This window comes from Brachyhypopomus gauderio, chromosome 8 (genome assembly GCF_052324685.1).
Source record: "Brachyhypopomus gauderio isolate BG-103 chromosome 8, BGAUD_0.2, whole genome shotgun sequence".
Classification (NCBI taxonomy): Eukaryota; Metazoa; Chordata; class Actinopteri; order Gymnotiformes; family Hypopomidae; genus Brachyhypopomus; species Brachyhypopomus gauderio.
In genome coordinates, this window is record NC_135218.1 from 5,808,261 (window position 1) to 5,827,192 (window position 18,932).

Sequence of the window (18,932 nt, forward strand, 5' to 3'; positions counted from 1 at the left end):
GGCAAGCTGCTCGCTGAAACGAAACTGTGATTTTTAGGCCAATCAGGGAGCCACAAGTATCACACGTGACGCGGCGGAGGTCCTCTCGTTAGCGAACACATTGCACTTTGGGAAAAAAAGAACAAAAAGTTAAAGAAAGAAACAAAATACAAGGAAGTTGGCCCCAGGTGATGAAGTTACTTAGAGACAACAGTACCCAGAATTGGGTGAGAATGAGGCGTAACAGGAACCATCACGGGAGGATAATATATATCCTCCATGGTGTGTACAGTCAGCAAATCAAAGAGTGGAAGCAGCTGTTATGGAGAAATCCTGCCAATCGTTGGAAAGGGCTGGATTGAAAGACAGCAGAGAAACTAATAGTATACAGAATCAAACAAGTCAGTGGGGGAATGACAAAACTAGATACAGGATACAAACTGGTAATGGCAATCCCAGGTGATCGTAACATCAAAAATAAGGGACACACATCTCCATTTAGGGAGTGCAGTCTTGGGTACAGCCAAGACACTGCAGAACTCTTAATTGCAATGAAAACGCTTTTTAATTGTTCTTCATATTGTTTATAACAATCCAAACAACCAAGACAAATCCAAACAACCACAAACTGTTAGATGTCAACAATTATTTATTTATTGGTTCATATTTACAAAAGTGCATTGATAATAGTGGGGTTTCTAATATTTTTGCCTCTTCACAGATATCAAAGCAAAGATTATGTCGATAATGACAATGGTACAATGATCTACTTTAAAAGCATGCCTATTTCATTTCTTTCATTTTTGAATAGGTTTGTCTTCTTCCTCCCAATTCCAGGCAGGCACACCTGGCACACTGTTTCACTTGAGAGAGAGACAGATACACTGCACAAGGCACTTTTAATTCCGCACACTCCGTCTCCCTTCTTACCAACACCATTCAAGGACATCACCCAGATAAAGGAAAACTAAGCCTAAACCTTCCATACATTCACTTAAATATATTTCTGCTCACCTTTGTAAAAATGTTACATGATCAACATTTGTGTGTGTATATATATATATATATATACACACACACACACACCTGTTAAGCTGATTGCCGGCTTAATTAATCGCTCCTTTCAGTTAAATATTATATACTGTTTTCTCAGGAGAAACATTTTGGCCAACAAGAGAGAGACAGAGAGAGAAACAAAAGAGAAGCAACAGTCATACATAATTACACTCTCACATGAGCAATACCTGACATACCAATTGGGAAAGGCAGAACATTATCTGATAGTCTTTATTGTCTCTTGACTTTTGGAAATAGGGTTGGGAGTTGGTTTCTGACAGACTGTTACATCCCATCACAGAGAAGAAACCATTTAAGTTTCTTAGTTTAGCAGACAAGGGATCTTCTGCTCTGCAGATGACAGTGTCGAACGTGGCGGTATAGGGACTTTACGAGCTCTTGGTTGTGACGAGACAAAAGGATGCTTGTGAAAAAGAGGAGGGGTAGTGCGATGGGACCGCAGGAAAGACGACTGTACAGTTTCACAGAGTGAGCAGGACGGGCCGTGAGCAACATGGCAGCGGGCGAAGCCGGAACGCAGAGGGGGCGGTGGTTTCAGCTCCTCCGTGTTTTTGAGTGTTGAATGAGCCACTGCAAAGTGATGTCTGGGGGGGGCGAGAAGAACAAACGCACAGTCTAATGACTCATTTATTCAACGCCAATTTATTTTGAGCCAAGAAAGTTTGCCCTAGGTCCTCAGGACCGACCTACAGGGTGACTTACCGATGTTGTCTTTCTCTTTGCAAGAAATGGAGTAGCAGCAGATCTCCCTGTCTTGAATAGCAGCCAGATTCCTGACAAAAACCACAGAGCTCATAAATGTTTTTGTATCTCTATAGTAATACATTTGGGCCAGAAAACCCTCTGGGATTTGCCATCACCAGGACAGTTAGGTGAGCCAATCTGAATTACTGCAACAGTTCAGGCAATTAGTATCAGTTAAGCTCTGGATAACAGCGCCTGATAAATGCCAGACACAAATGTTTCTAGTTGTTTATACATTAATGTTTGCAGTGATCCATGGTTTCTTTTTGTAAAAATGTATTGACAGCACTGTTTTCTTAAAAATCCATCAGTTCTGCAGGGTGGACAAAACAGTCCATGCAATAATTCCATGATAGATTTAAAAGATAAAACATATACTTTCATTTCTGTCATCATACTACTATAAGTAGTACTCAATGTAGGCCTATCATTATTATTACAACTATGACTATTAGTGTGAGCTCTCAGTTGTAACCAGGTTAAAAGTTCACATTCGTACAGGAGCTTTGATCATTTTCAAAGTGTCCTGTAGATGGCAGCAATTGTAAGGTCCCAGAGAGAAACGTGCACAGAAATTCTGAGTCAGTTTCTCATTTCAAGTAATATGGTTCAATGCTCTATAATGTGACTAAGTATTGCTACAGGTTATCAGATTAATACAGTCACGGAGGAATCCCCCTTTTGGAAGATATTTTTACTACTGAAACATCTGATGACTCAGTCACACAACAAAACAGGGACAGACATGTGGCCACGTCTGTAGGAATCTATAAATAACTGTAATAATCTATAATAATCATCTTTCTCACTGTCCATGTGTTACATTTGCACGACATGCAAAAATGATGAACATGATAACAGCCACATTTTACACCTGCGATATTACTTGCTATATATTTCAATACTTGTAAGCCACTGACACAACATATTTAAAAATGAGCTGACGTTATTTTGAACTGTCTTGTTTCCATTTGCTGAATCACGTGAATGCTGTGATTAAAGACCCCCAGATCTTTCATTCATTTAGAATATGTGAGACAGCTCAGAGTATTGACAACCCACAATAAAAAGAAACTTTGTGTGGACTTCACTGTTACCAATATCACAAAGGCCAATATTGTGCCAATGATGAATGATTTTCATATGTTGTAAAGCCATAATGTACATATAAACAAGCAAAATGATTTCATAACATGTTTACCCATTTACCCATGTTCACCCACAAACGCACATCCTGCCTTTGATTTATAAAGGCTCAGAATCCAATAGGACAGAATAGCTTTGTTACATTTAAGTTCAAGTCTGCTGAAAAGGTATAAGACATGCACATCTCCACTAACAGAACATTTATCACTTTTATAACCATTAAACTGTAATATTTAATATACTTTGAAGATAAAAACTCTTTCTACAGTTTATGTCTAAGGTGGCAAGGTGGACTGGGAGGGTTGTAAATTAAGAAAAAGCTTTGATGTTGCACTTCAATGCTTTAACCTTCTTTAAATGTAAAGGAAAAAAAGTTCAGGTACTTACATTTTTTCAATAAGCTGTTTCTCATCTAGCGCATTAGGTAGGTCCCTCTTATTACCAAGTACCAATACCTAAAAACAACGTTACATGTATTAGCTCAGTAGATGTAACGTGGTATTTTAGCTCTGATGTACTTTAGAAATTCAGTGTCTCTGACGTACAGGGATTCCTTGTAATTGTGGTTTGTCTAGCAGATTGTGCAGCTCATTTCTGGAGGCTTCTACTTTGTCTCGGTCTGCGGCGTCCACCATGTACCTTTTAAAAGAGGAAAAATGATGTGTAAATCTATGTAATGGGTTCTTTTTTGAGCGACAACCTCTGTACGCTACATATTTGTGCCATTACTGCCACACTGCTAGTCATATTGCAAACCACATGACTGAAGAGCAGAAAATAACCAGCATTTACTCCAACGCGTTAGAGCGGAACTTCAGACACTTACACTATTGCGTTGACTCCTCGACAGTATCGTTCCCACATGCTCCTAAACCTGGGCTGTCCCCCTATATCCCAGATCTGCACAACATCAATATCGAGTGAAGTTACACCACACATAATTCAACTACTGTCTTCATTCATTTGAGACTCACATGACTTGGCCCACACGGCAGGACACGGGACACCGTACCTTGATTGTGACGTTTCCTTTCGTGACCTTCCTCATGTTGAATCCAACTGTTGGGATCATGTCTTCGCTGAACTGCCCTGACTAAAACAGACAGTAAGGAACATTAATACGGTATTGATGTGTGGGGCACGGAGGGTTAGAGGGCACCTTAACAATTTGACCTGTTTCTCCCGCTCCTATATAAAACTATTTTATACTTATTACCAGCTCAACTGGTAGAGCAGTGTGCCACCAGACCAAGGTCATGGGTTCAACTCCCAAGATGCATAATTACAGTTACACTGATAAATACGTAGGCCACTCTGGATAGGAGTGCCCGCCAAATGCCGCATGCGTGAAAGCAAAGGGCGTAAAGTGACAAACGTATAGAACGGCATTTCACGCACTGCATTCATTACTTTACTTCATTTATTAAACATGTCTTCATTTCTACATCCTTTTCATCCAAACTTAGTAGCAAGATTAATATGGAGCCTAATACTCATTGGTGCCTGCACAGACCAAAAGAACAAGAAAAGTCAAATGACAGGTGGAGTTAAAGTATTCAAAATCCAGTAACTCGGGTAATTTGAACACCAGCATCTTAAGGTGGCTTTGACATATGATGTTCAGAAATTGTTGTTTTTGAATACGTTTAGGTAAAGGTTCAGAAATATGTTTAGACCCATTCATTAAAGCCTCATTTTAATATTAAAAATATATTTGTAATATTTGTTTATTAACAGTAACAATTACACCTACCAGTTTTTTTTATAAAAAAACTGAACTTGCATTCAATTGTGTAATCAATGCTAGTTAAATTGTTACACAACATGGGTATTTTATTTTAAATACAATAAAATATTATATAAGCATTATATTTTAAATATAATATAGGTTTAAATATAAATACAGATACTACATGTATCTTTCATCTTTTTTTGGCATGACTTTTGTAGTATAATGACCAAAATAGCATTGCAATGTGAACTAAAGGCTTATTGGTAAATTCAAAACAACTTGTAAAAAAGTGATGCAAAAGCATTTAAAACTTTTAACTGAGCCAGTTTCCTCATAGTTGTCAAGACAGCTCCTCCTACTTTATGTAGAATAAATCTATCCTACCATACAAACCTGCATGCTATGCAATAGCCAAGTCCTGAGCATCAGAAAAGTAATCAAATCAAGCAAGCTTTTTCAATTTTGTTTTGGCAAAGGCCAATATCTTTGCAAGAAGACAAACTGCAGAAAACCAATAGAGATGAGGGTTCTTGATTAGATAACGATATTGTGTTCTCTGGGTTAAAACAGGTGAAGACAACCTGCCAGTAAAAGTACATTCAATTTGCCGATTTAGGAAAAACTCAAATCTGCAGATGTTAACTTGTCAAAAAATTTTGTTTTTTTAATAATTTTCCAAGGCTTGCATAAAAAACCTCAAAGCATACAGAAACAAGCAAACAGCAAAACTCAAAATCTGTTAATGCGAAGTTATTCTGCAGTGATGTTCATGCAGTATTTTACTGCCCATGGAGTTGGCTTTTTGTGTTCATCCTGAGAAGAAACAGACACCTACAGCTCCGTACCCATGAACAAGTTCATGAAGTATCTGCAAAATTCACGTTGGTTCATATACGTACTGTTGTATGATGACACTCGCCCCTTTTGTTCCAGTATATTCTGGCTTACGAGAACATCACAAAAGGTTTTCTGGGGGACTCTGGGCCTCTCTGCCCAAAACATCCTGTTTCTCTGGAAACTCAAGTGTACTTCACTGCAATTCTGAACATCTCTACATCTCTTCTGAAACCATAGATTTATGATTAAATGATATGTCAGAATTAGCTTTGCTTCTATTGCTGAACAACTGATAAAGAGCATGATCACCGCCCCACATGATCACAGATGTCACCTGACCTGGAGGCCTAAGTGGAAGTGGAAGTCTTGTGACTAAGAGAAACTCCACCATCTACTACCACAACGTAAACAGACACACAAATACAAACCCACACACACAAGGCAGGAAAACTCCCTATTACACTTGGCTTATTATTTCTGTTAGTGTTCTGAAAAGATGATTGTACTACTGAACGACTACTACTATGCCAAAACACAGAGTCTAGGCTAATCGTGACTTTCAGGTCTAAGCAAATCATAGCAAGTTACAAAGTTCTTCTAAACTTTCACCTACTTCTTACAAAACTTTAAGCATACAGAGCACCCATTTTAAACACACTTTAGCAAAGTAAATCGACACTTAAGAGACATTCAAGAATTTTTTTTTAGAATTCATGACTTGTCAAACTGCTGATCAAAGCAGCAGTGGTGATATTTTGAGATGTCCAATGATTTTTTTTTTGTCTTTTTGAAGTTTAGTACCAGAAGGCCCAGACACAAAAAAGGAAGCATGGAGTTGGGTGTTTAAAAGGTCACACTTCAAGGCTGCTGTCAAATAATTTCATCAGCTATCCGCATTTCTACATGACACAGCTAAAAAGGGAAGTAGTCCGTTTTTACAACACACAATCGACTTTCATCCTAAAAAGATAGATATCCTCCCTTTATTAAGTATATTGCTGCAGGTAATAGTGGTCATGCTATTACTGTGTACTGTGTGCATGAGGATTTTTAAAATCCACATAGGCTATTACTTATATGCTTGATGTGTCAAAATATCAATTCAGTTTGTTTGCCTGCACACAGGTTACTAGACAGACTAGTAAAACGTGTTAAACATGTGCTCCAGAAAACCAGATTCATGTTTCACATGAAAATGCTACAATTAATCAAACGGAATGACCCAAGGCCACTGGAAACTGAGCTCAAGCGTTTCACAGCCAGCTAGGCCGAACACCAGGGACTTCACCACACATGATCTAGTTTAGATCATGTGAACTGCACTTAGTTGTATACAGGATTTGGTTCCAGCTGAATCATTTTCTGTGTTAGCTGTGCAGTGTCCCAGCTATACCTGATGATGATAGAGTCGATGCGAATTATTCTTCCTAGACAACTTAGCAGTTACTAATGAGATGGACATCAGTAGGATGTGAAGTTTATATATAAGCTGCATGTCGTTCAACAAACGTTACAGATACAAATATTGACCACATAGTATCACTTTAACCAGCTAGCTAACTACCTAGCCTAGCTACCTAGCGGGGTTGGAAGTCCATGGTTACAGCCATCTAAATGGCTACTACATAGCCAGCAGCTTGGATAGGTCGTTGGCTTAAACTTTGTCGTTTCTGTTTTCTATTAACATAGTTAATATATTCCTGGAGTCTACTAGCTAACTAGCCATACCAGCTAGTTGGCTAATTCGTTATGCCCTGGTGAATATTCTGAGGTAGCTACACATCTCTCATATATACGTATACATCCAGTTAACGCTTATAACTTTAACTTACACATGTAGTCTGATGGGAATACACATTTTATACCATCGCAACATGCAAAAAATTAGATATTTTAGATAGTTACGATGTTAATGCCGAAGGTAGAATGTCAGCTAACCTAGCTAGCGTGCTAGCTATTCTAGTTGGTCATCGCAACTAAGGCGACTGCTAGCCGGCTCGCGCCACTGCTAGCCGGCTCGCGCCATTGCTAGCCCGCTCGCGCCATTGCTAGCCGGCTCGCGCCACTGCTAGCCGGCTGAGGCACTTTTTGTCACAATCATTCACTTCACTGTCACAATCGTTTACTATCACTTCGCTAGCTAAATATTTGAGAAACTCGGACAATAGATAACCAATATTCATACGACTATGTAGCTAGTTGTATTATTTGGGGGGAAGTGTGTGGCCCGGTGAGTATCTCGCTATTAGGCGAGATGGGGAAGGCTAGCTTAGCCGTCCTACGAGCAGGGCGATGAAAACACTTACAGCTATCACATTGACAAACGTGGTTTTCCCCGAATACTGAAGTCCAACAAGAGTTAACTCCATCTCCTCCTTCCAGAAGAGGGACTTGACCCAATCTAGGAAACGGTTAATGAGTGCCAACATTTTGGATCGAAGAGTTACAAGTCTTTGGTGTTTTTCTTTTCGGCAGAATCTGTGTACTAGCGGGTGTCAACGTAATGTTTGGAAGGCGCAGCCCGCGGTCACGTGACCCAGCTGGGCTCGCCGGGGACTCTTCATTAGCGTTGGGCTGCATTGCATTCTGGGATTGTTCTGGGCTTTTTTTTGCAACAGTGAGATGAAAGTCAGGTGAGAAACCTTGCACTAAATGTGTAATGTGTTATGAACGATGACCAAAGGCATGTAATTACGCTATATATGATCAACTGTGTGTAAAAACTATTTAATAACTAGCTATTAAAACTACATTCAAAACGCAAGCTTCATTAATCATCGTTTTGTCATCCAGTGTCTATATTGTCCTTAATGGCATTTCCCCCTTACATTACTTTTACTTATATACTTTAAGTAGTTTTGAAACCAGTACTTTTACACTTGAGTGAAAAAAAATGTAGTTGATACTTCAACTTCTACAGAAGTATTTTACAACCCTAGTATCTATACTTCTACCCAAGTAATGTGAAAACGTTTGACACATTTGGGCATATATAGCATACAGGGATTGCACCCTAGTGTCACACAGGAAAGGTAGCATTGTTACTCACTATGCTATATCACCTGAACTCCCACACATTGTTGTTTTAAAACAGTATGAACTTAACAATGCATTTCAGCTTGACACCCATACAGACAAAAATATATGGACACAGAATTTCAGAAACACTTAGTGGATCAACAATAATAGGACAAGATCCAGTGATTAACAAAATGCTATGATGACATTAAACGGGCACAAAAATGTTTGACGTCACTTACTTTTTTTCCTTTTCTTGTGCATGGCCCTTTGAATACAAAGATAAACCGCACTGCACAGATCAAACTGGTGATAGCTAAACATATTCCCATAACTACATGGGTCATGTGATCAGTATCTGTTAAAAGAGGGCAGGTAAAAATGTTTGTAAAAATGTTCCAAACATGTGTCTCATGTTCTGGTTGACACCCAGCCAAGAACACACATACACCCATACATCAACCACAGCATCCAGCAACAAGTCAACTTTTTAAGCATCTTAGATCTTAGGCCTGTTTTATAAAGAAACCAAAAGCAAATCAGAACTCTGAATGTTTCCACCGGGACTCTGTGGAACGACACTACCCTGGTAGGTGCCTTCATGATGTGAAAGAAGGAGCTAGCAGGAGGCTGCATTGTTGAATGACACTGTCCTTCTTCCTGTCACTTATGACTGCCTCTTGCATGATCATCATTTCACCCTCCATCGTAAGCTGTCGCCGTGTCATACCAGGAGTGCAATGACCCAGGCCGCAGCTCCCGAGGAACACATTGTGTTGGAAGGCAACGAAAGTCCACAGAGGCATGATAAGCCTGGTAAGGACAACCAGGGTAGTGAGACTCTCACTGCATTGCAGATAGTCAGTTACAGTGTCACATAAAGGTTGATTTTCTCTCACCCAACCACTGGAGGACTCCATAGCCACCTAATTTGCATTAAAGAAGGCGACGACTGGAAGACAGCCTTCAGTATGAATACGTGGTTCTGCCATACAACTGACCACTCTGTGTTCCAAGAACACTTTATCTATTCACCTTCCATCCTTCCAACGTGTGGATGACATGCATTGTCCTTGGCACTCTATTGTGCATTGCAAGTATAGCAAGCTGAAGTCGTGCAGGATTCTTCCTGGGATATATCATTAGGCAAGGTATGTAGCTGTGTAAGGTGAAGGCAGTGACCAGGTGGCTGGAATTCCAGATGCAACACAAGCACCAGTGCTTTCTGGGGTTTGCTTACTTCTACTGACGGTTCATCCAGTCCTTTAACACCTTGGCCAGCCACCTCACTGACCTGCTCCAGGGGCAGGCTAAGCATCTTAAACGGAAGCCTAAAGCAGACAAAGCCCAGGCGGTATAGCAACCCAATCCCAACAGCCCCTTAATTGTAGAGATCAACACCTCAGACGTGGGAGTCATCCAGTCCTTTACCATCCCAATACTAGGATAGGTAAGGAGGGCAGGCTCAGGCATGAATATAATCTTTATTTGTTAGTATTTGTATTTCACCCATCATCCTGTCTCTCACTCAGTCTATGCTGTATTCATTGCAAAAAACTAATGAAGAACACTAACCTCTTCTTGTGTTGTGTCATTTTTCCTGGGAAGAATAATGACAATCCAACATTTCCACAGATGTTTTTAACAATGGAACACATATAATAAGGATAACAAAAGACTTAGCTAAGTTATAGTGGATTTCAATATTCAAAGTCACGTTACGGTTATTGTATACTTGATTTGGAGTCGTCCACGGGTTTTTGACTCCTCGCATGTTGCACTCTGTTATGGGCTTAGCATCCGTTCTATCGTTATGTTAGGGCATGGTTCACAAATACATGTTCTATTTCTAAACTTACAAAAAATAAAGCACACGCTGAACCTCAGATTCCAGGAAACCTAATTAGTAATGTCTTTATGGATTACTTTGATAATAAAATAGAGAATATTAGACAAAATATAATAGGTATTTATAGGTAATCCTAAGTCATCTGGTTTGGTTGACATTGAACTACATTTTGCATTAGGATAAACACTTGAAGCTTTTCATCAACTCCCACAATCAGAATTGCAGAAAATAATTTCATCATTAAATTGTACTTGCACATTAGACTCAGTTCCCTCAAAATTACTAAAAGAGGTATTACCAGTTGTGAGTGAACCTCTAACGGTAGTTAACTCATCCATTACAATAGGTCACATGCCCAAATCCTGTAAACTAATGGTCATTAAACCTCTGATCAAGAAACAAATCTTGATCCAACTGTACTATCTAGTTATAGACCAATTTCGAACATATCATTAAGTTCCAAGATCATAAAAAAAGCTGCAGCCCAGAAATTATGCTTATGCATAGGAATCATATTTGAAAATATCCGAATCTGGATTTAGACCCCACCACAGCACTGAAACAACCCTAGTTAAAGTAACAAATGATCTCCTTCTTGCCTCAGATCAAGGCTATGTATCTCTACTAGTGCTTTTTGATCTTAGTGCAGCTTTCGACACAATAGATCACAGGATCTTGCTAGAATGGTAAGAAAGCTGGGTTGGAATTTCAGGATCAGCCCTTTCATGGTTTAATTCTTACTTAACTAATCGCTATCAGTTAGAGCTCAATAATATTCCCTCCAAACTCACAAAGGTGAAATATGGAGTCCCTCAAGGCTCCATCTTAGGACCACTATTATTTACATTATACATGCTACCATTGGGCATAGTTAAACATGGTGTCAACTTTCACTGCTAGATGACACCCAAGTTTACATATATATCAGCCAAACCTGATGACAAATTCAGTTTAGGAAAAATTGAGACCTGCATAAGAGATAAAATGCTGGATGTCGCTAAATTTCCTCCAACTTAATGGGGACAAAACGGAGGTTCTCCTTCTGGATCCAAAGGCTACAAGACAGAAAATACCAGATCTAATGCTAAATCTCATAGACCTGGCTCAGTAGCCAAAACTGTCGGCGTTAGGGGTGGGTGTCACTACTGATTTCCCATTTCGATTCGATTTCGATTCACAAGGTCCCGATTCAATTCGATTTTCGATTTGATTCAATCCGATTCAATATCGATCCTTGTAGGGACATTACAGTTACAATAAAAAGTGTAGTTTGAATGTGAAATGTTGTAATGATACAAGGAACACAAACTTTATTAAAATGTATTAAGATATTAGTGTTTATACTGTGAACAACAGATACATTCTTTTTATATCAATTAATGCACACTCTTCCACATAGCTCCTTTACCAGAAAAGGCATTGAAAGCGGTTTTGAACAGCCTTTTAAAGTGCAAATTAAGTTGTTTTTTTTTACATGTAACAAAAACATTTATGAACATAGTTCTGAATATTGTAAACATTAAGGTCCAAAAACTAAGATTTATTCATAACTGCTTTCTGACATCTTGGAGATTGTCAAATTTTTCTGCAAGAAAAGGAGCTGATCAACATGTTGAGGAGTGAGACAGCTCATTTTTGCAGTAACAATATTGCTATGGAGTCAAATTAGGGTCTTTAATACGAGAGCGTAAATATAATGTTAAATCGAGCAAGTCAGACACATTGAACACGCAAAATCAAGGAAACCGAGCAAAAACAGTGACATCGCGAGCAGAGAATCAAGAATTGCGCTGTAAAGCGCGCTCGTTTCTCGCAGCCACGCGAGCGCTTCACTGTTTTCAGCGCGCGTTTCAGTTTTTTGCTCGATTCTAAAATTTCTGCTCGATGATCCAGGCTTGGTAGATGATCCAGGCTTGGTAGATGATTACCGGAATCATTGATCGAAATTGCCAATGAGCATTATGGAACAGGTAGATTCAGAGTGCAACGTGTTTTTTGTTTTTAATTGATGTTATTTCAAAGTAGGCTTCAGTGTGTATTTTATTGTCAGTGTTGGTTGGTGTTATATATCACATTATAGTTAATTATTTACTGAGCAGGTTAAAGCTGGCTAGACCTACTTAGCCAAGTTGATTAGCATGGATTTATACAGGTAAATACTAGCAACATGATTTCTTTAGTTTATTTAGGAAACCATGCGCCATTACATACTGGAACGACTTTCTTCAAAACTCCATTCAATTATCCAACAACCCTCACTTGATCTAGATTACTTAGATTTTGTTTGTGATCAGGAATTTTACATGGTGACTTCCGTGTGTATATATCAGTGGGGAACCGTCAGGGCCCTCTACGCCCTCTCAGAGGGCCTAAAATATTCTTAAAGCATTATATATATAATTATCCAATTTTATTTTATCTACTTACAGTTTGACATTCGACATCTAAACAATTACAAAAATATAAGCAAATAAAATATTCACCCGTGTCTATTCAATCTGTGTTGGAAGGTGAGGGGTTGAGTGGAAGCCTGTGAGCCTGTGTCTCCCCCTATCAGGACTGTGATGCCCGCTGTTCGTTTACAGAGGGCCTGGCAGTTATAATTCAGCGCAATACCAGTTTCAAATGACAGCAAAATTGACCAATCATATCTTCTCTCTTAGTGGGCGGGCTTAACTGTATGATAATTTCCGCCCGCTGTGGCGACGCTAGCTGTCGTTAGCACCATCGCTAGCTAGTTTCGATTCATCCCTTTGACGTCCTCGTGCGCGTTGTTTACATATTCCGCTTCCGAGAACCACGGAGCTGTGAACCTTATTTTGTTTGGAAACTTATTTTGCTTAAGATGTTATCTAGTACAGATATTATTGTTTATTGCGTTTTTAAAGCTGTACTGTCGTCTCAGTTTTTCTTTATTTAGTTTATTAAGAAAGGAAAAAAAAAATTTCGGGGGGGAGGGGGGGGGGGGTAGCGGGCCCAGGTTTAAAGGTCACGGTTCGCTACTGGTATATATATATATTAGGGGTGGGACGCGATTAAAAAAATTAATCAAATTAATCGGAAGCTTTGTAATTAATTAATCGAAATTAATCGCATTTTAATCGCATTTCAGTATTTAGCATGAGAAATATTAATTTGATGAATGATGAATGAATCAATGAACATAATCATAAACTTCAACATCTTGTTTATTTTTCCACCAGTCTACTACACAGACCAATATATGTGTAGTGTGCAGAAAACAGTTCAGAACATTGGAAATTCTGATCAAAAATGTTGTTTAATTTTGGGAGTTTTGCTCAGGATATTGGAAGAATTGAAGTAAATCAGAAGATGTTTTTTAATAGCATTTTAGCAATTTCTTTAATTTCCCAGGCTTCTGCCACAGGCATCTCCATAGTGCCTAGAAGTGGTCTTCTGCATGCTCAAAGCAAATGACTGGATCTTCATCATCTATAGATTCATCATCTATATGAGCTGTCACACCAAGATAATTCTTGTTGCTAACAGAGGTCCAGTGATCCCCAGTCAGAGCCACATTTGTGGCGCTCTTCACAATAACCTGTTTTACTTCCTATTCCTCATCATACAGCTGCTGGATTTTCTTCGACATTGTCTTTCTGGGGTGAGTTTCCCAAAACGTTCTTAGCGCCAAGTACTTCGTTACCTCGTTCTTACGTACGAGGTTAAGAAGTACTTGGCGCTAAGAACGTTTTGGGAAACTCACCCCTGGACGATAGTTCGTAACTTGCATCAGTTGACGCAATTCGCAGCGCTTCTTGTAAGTCTTTATCTTCGACCACAGGGAGCGGACAACACAAATAATGTGACGCGTCATGTATAAACGCGTGCGGAGTCGCGCGCTACGGCCACTCGCGAAAGTTTAATCCAGTCTTAATGGTCCAATGAAGGTAATTTAAAAACCAGGACATTTCCTCACAGGATGTGAATTACGGACGTTTGGTCACCCTATCGTATTAGGAATACATTTAGCAGCTAAGTTATCATTACTGACCTGCGCATTAAGCTGGGCGAACACTGTGCGATTTTTGGCCCATTTTCAGCCGATTTTTCACTCGTTTCGGCTCAATCGCGTGTCGTGCATCGTATAGTTTACACAGGTATACGAGGAGCGATTCACAACTCCCGATCAGAAATCGCAGCGTCGCAAGAATATCAAACGTGTGAAATTCAAATCGCTCCTCGTGAGAGTATCGCACTGTTGAAGCAGCTCCACGAGCCGACTCTCCCTGCGATTTAGTCGTACAGTTTGAGCTGGAGCTGAGTACACGATTTTAAATATCGCACAGTGTACGCCCAGCTTTAGCCGCAACATGTTTTGCGTTGAGGTGGTAACGAAGGGTGGAAGTGCTCCTGTGATAAGCGAACTCCTTCTTACATAAAGTGTAAATAACACTATTTTTGTTTGTAGCCTACTTCCATCTGGAAGTTTATATTTAAATTTCCCATCCACCAGCGTAGCCTCTTCAGTCATATCCATCATGATCTTATTGTGCGTCCATATAATCTGTATGTCTGGAACTCGTTCACTGAGAAACATTCCACGGTGCAAAAGTGTCTCGTCCGTTAAATGCGTTAAAATGCGTTAATTTTTTTAGTGCGTTAATTTTCCTGTAATTAATTAATCGAAATTAACGTGTTAAAGTCCCACCACTAATATATATATATATATATATATATATATATATATATATATATATAAACATTTTGATATGGATATGTGAGTCAAGGAAGGTGTGCAAATACTTTGGACTCAGTAGCGAACCGTGCCCAATAAACCTGGGCCCGCTCCCCCCGAAAAAAATTTGTTTCCTCTCCTAATGAACTGCAATAAAGAAAATACTGAGACGACAGTACAGCTTTAGAAATGCAATAAACGATAATATCTGTACTAGATAACTTCTTAAGCAAAATAAGGTTCCAACAAAATAAGGTTCCACAGCTCTGTGTTCCTCGGAAGCGGAATATGTAAACGACCTCAAACCACACAAAACCAACAAAATTATATAAAACAAAAATAGCGACATACACATCAATCACAAAAGTAGACCTGTAATTTTTTATAATATAGTTTTCTTAAATGCACCTTCACATTACTCAAACTGTATCAGCAGCGCAGACACAATCAAACCAACTGGCACGGCGCCAGAGCGAACTAAACTAGATTTTTTCCAGTGTGCAAACTCGGAGTGGTCGTTTTCTGTGTGGCCCTAGCGCTTGATTGGTCGCTATTTACCAAAACCGGCTTTTGAAATAGTTTGGTGGACATGGATTCGTCGCTAAATATTTGTTTTTAACCATAAAAACTGCAGGTGACCAAAACCGGCTTTTGAAAAAGTGGGGGGTGTCCCCCCCCAAATTATGTCCGTGTCATACAGTACAGGGGTGGGTTTCCCGAAACGTTCGTAGCGCTAAGTACTTCTTAACCTCGTACGTTTCATACGAGGTTACGAAGTACTTGGCGCTACGAACGTTTCGGGAAACCCACCCCAGTTAAGCCTGCCCACTAAGAGGGAAGATATGATTGGTCAATTTTACTGTCATTTGAAACGGGTATTGCGCTGAATTATAACTGCCTGGCCCTCTGTAAATGAACAGCGGGACCACCAATCACCACCATTCTACGGAGGCATCACAGGGGGAGACACAGGCCCACAGGCTTCTACTTAACACCTCACGTTCCAACACAGATTGAATAGACATGGTTGAATTTTTTTTTGTAATTGTTTATGTAGCCCGGGCATGAATACGGATCTTAAATGCACACTATTTGAATCAGTTTACTTGCACGGTCTCAATGAGTATATTTAGATACTGTCTCTTTAAGAACTAGCAAGGGAAAGAGACCGACTGGGGATTCTGGGAGTTGGGAGAAAAAAAGAGAGGAGGGGGAGAAAAAAGAGTGGAATTTAGCGGGGAATAGACGTTCTTTTCCTAAGAAGGGATCAAAACTGGTCCCAAGATACATTTTCTCAGGTTGATGCAGTTCTAGGTGTTAAATAAATGTTTGAGTACTTGATAAATGACTGTGTTTGTCCGCGTGCTGGAGTTTGCGAGACGAGTTAGCGGAGTCGTTTGGACATTGTTCAAGGTCAGATAGGCCCCACGGCAACCGGGACAGCGGTGTGGGCCTTCTCACGAAGATTTCCCCGTTCTGGCTGTGCTGCTAAACAAGGAGAGACTTAAGAAGGGGTTAGCTACATAACCACACCGCACCCGAGCATCCTTCAGGCCTGCAACTTTTTTGGTTTGAGTGTGCGCACAGGTGTATGGGTGTGTGTATGTATACGAGGGTGGTCCCTAAATACTTTGGTTAGTGGCTGTTAAAGTTGGGGTTTACGGATGTATATGGGTTTTGTACTGACGGGATGAACCGGTTTCGGTTATTTTGTTGGGGGTGAGCATTTACATGTGGGGTTTCATTTATATTGTGTGTTGTACTGTTATTGTGATTTTCATAAGGTATTTCTGTAAAATAGAATACGGGTGTTTAGTGCCAACGCAGTAAAGCTAACGTTTTCATTTCATGCACGTGTCTGGCTTAGCTTATTTCTATTAGGGCACTCTAGTGCTCTGGTTAAGTAATTCACTCTGCATTTTAACGTTCTAAAACAAACTTCTAAAATAACAAAACCTAGCCTCACCCTCTATATTTAGAACATATTGTTACGTAGGGGGCACGAGTGCTACATAAAATGGAGGCACCGCTGGGATTTTAAAATCGGATTACTGTAAAGTAGTAGCATAAATTAGTGTAACAAAGCCAGACACCATAGTTTCAGTTAAGCTTTAAAAATACTTCTAGAACGGTCCGTAAACAGTATTGAAAACAGTCAAAATTAAGTTCTGAGTCTCAGTCACAACTAGTCAGATTTAAAATAGTCTAACTCCCTATCATCTGACAAAGCTAGTCATAGCCCAGAGCATGGCACAACTTTGCCATTGTTGTAAGGGGGAAGGCATCAACCCTGATAATGCATTGTTAGTGAAAGACATTCCTGATGACACTGAGGTGAGTTTCATTGAAGAGACCCTGAAGGGTCTGTAAAAGCACTGGGACGAGTCAGAGTGCGAGGCAGGATGTATGACCCCCAGCTGGAGAGTCTAACAGTCCTGTGTGAATGTCGTGAAAAAGTGAATGTCAAGACACTGCCACCAGATGTGCTGCCTTCAAACACTGATAAGCCTTCGAGATTGGTTGGGGCCTCAGCTGAGCAGATAACTGAGCGAAATAAACCAGATGAGAACCCTGTTTTGAGCCAGGCAGAACTAGCTCAGGTATGTGCGCCGGATGCCATCATTCGGGCGGTTGGAGAATTGATGGAAAAGCAAGGTAGGTTCATAGGCGAGAGCAGTGCATATAGGAGGTTACGTACATTCTCTGGAGTGGTGCCTACTCCCCCTGGTGAAGAACAGCTGGACAGCTGGCTAGAGCAAGCCCGCCTTATGGTCGAGACCAGTGAAAGGCCAGATAAAGAGAAGCGAATGCGAATTTTGGAGAGTCTGAAAGGTACAGCATCTGAAATTGTGCAGGCTGTTCGTTTCAACGACCCAGATGCCACCCCCAGGAGTATATTGATGCCCTTGAGAATGCTTTTGACACACCGGAGACTGGGGAGGAGCTTTACTTTGCATTCCGGCACCTCTGCCAGAAACCAAGGGAAAAACTCTGAGTTTCTAAGACGCATTGAGAGAGCTCTCAACAGAGTGGTACAGAGGGGCGGTCTCCTAGCCCCCGCTGCTAATGGAGCTCGTCTAGAAATGTAAATGTAAATGTGCCGTATTTTGTCAATTGTGATTTTTACACCGCAATCGAAATTTGTCCTCTGCTTTTAACCCATCTGTGCAGTTAGAACACACACTAGTGATTACTAGGGGGCTGTGGATCACACGTGCCCAGAGCGGTGGGCAGCCCTAGACCTAGCCCGGAGAGCAGTTGGGGTTAGGTGCCTTGCTCAAGGGCACCTCAGTCATGGCCTCAGGTCTGGGAATTGAACCCACGACCCTCCGGTCACAAGACCAGTTCCCTACCACCAGGCCATGACTGCCCTTGAACAGCTCATTAAAGGTGCAACTACATCTGACTTGATGCATCTGAATCTGAGACTAAGGGAAAGGAAGAACAGCCCACCTAACTTCCTACAACTGCTGAACGAAATCCGTTCCGAAGAGGGGTATGAAGCTTCGCGGCACAAGCTGAGCTCAGCAATGACATCTGTCCAGGTCAAGAGTGCGATAGCATGAACAGATGAGATGCAAGGTCTCCAAGATGAGATAAGAGAGTTGAGACAACAAGTTAGTGACTATGCTTCTTTGCAACCAATACAAACATTAACTGCTGATATGCATTCACCCTTTAGTTCTAGTTCTGAATCCTCATGGGATGACAAGAATGTAAATGCACTGAAAAAGGAAGTAAGGAAACTACGAAAACAGTCAAAGTAATGACTGTCAAGCTATCCACTGAGAGGTCTGCGCACAAACCGCCATCCTCCAAGTTCAACCAGTCAAGCTCATTTTTACCCCGAA

The 18,932-nt window shown here is 40.4% G+C and overlaps 1 protein-coding gene across 1 annotated transcript; it reads right to left on the bottom strand.

Annotated features, from left to right (window-relative positions):
• Positions 1-610: 610 nt before the first annotated feature.
• arl8ba (ADP-ribosylation factor-like 8Ba) lies at positions 611-8,051 on the bottom strand. The gene is made up of 7 exons (XM_077014020.1): positions 7,822-8,051; positions 3,959-4,039; positions 3,773-3,846; positions 3,492-3,585; positions 3,334-3,401; positions 1,759-1,829; positions 611-1,640 (listed from the first exon to the last, which is right to left on the bottom strand). The coding sequence occupies exons 1-7, from the start codon at positions 7,942-7,944 to the stop codon at positions 1,591-1,593; spliced, it is 561 nt and encodes a 186-aa protein (XP_076870135.1). The 5' UTR covers positions 7,945-8,051; the 3' UTR covers positions 611-1,590.
• Positions 8,052-18,932: the final 10,881 nt, after the last annotated feature.

What these genes read in the sequence shown, in the direction of transcription:
- arl8ba (XM_077014020.1), bottom strand. Translation starts at nt 7,944, where the DNA reads ATGTTGGCACTCATTAACCGTTTCCTAGATTGGGTCAAGTCCCTCTTC. An exon ending in CGTTTGTCAATGTGATAGCT is followed by an intron (nt 4,040 to 7,821) that starts GTAAGTGTTTTC and finishes TGTCTGTTTTAG; the next exon opens with TCAGGGCAGTTCAGCGAAGA. An exon ending in CAAAGAGAAAGACAACATCG is followed by an intron (nt 1,641 to 1,758) that starts GTAAGTCACCCT and finishes CGCCCCCCCCAG; the next exon opens with ACATCACTTTGCAGTGGCTC.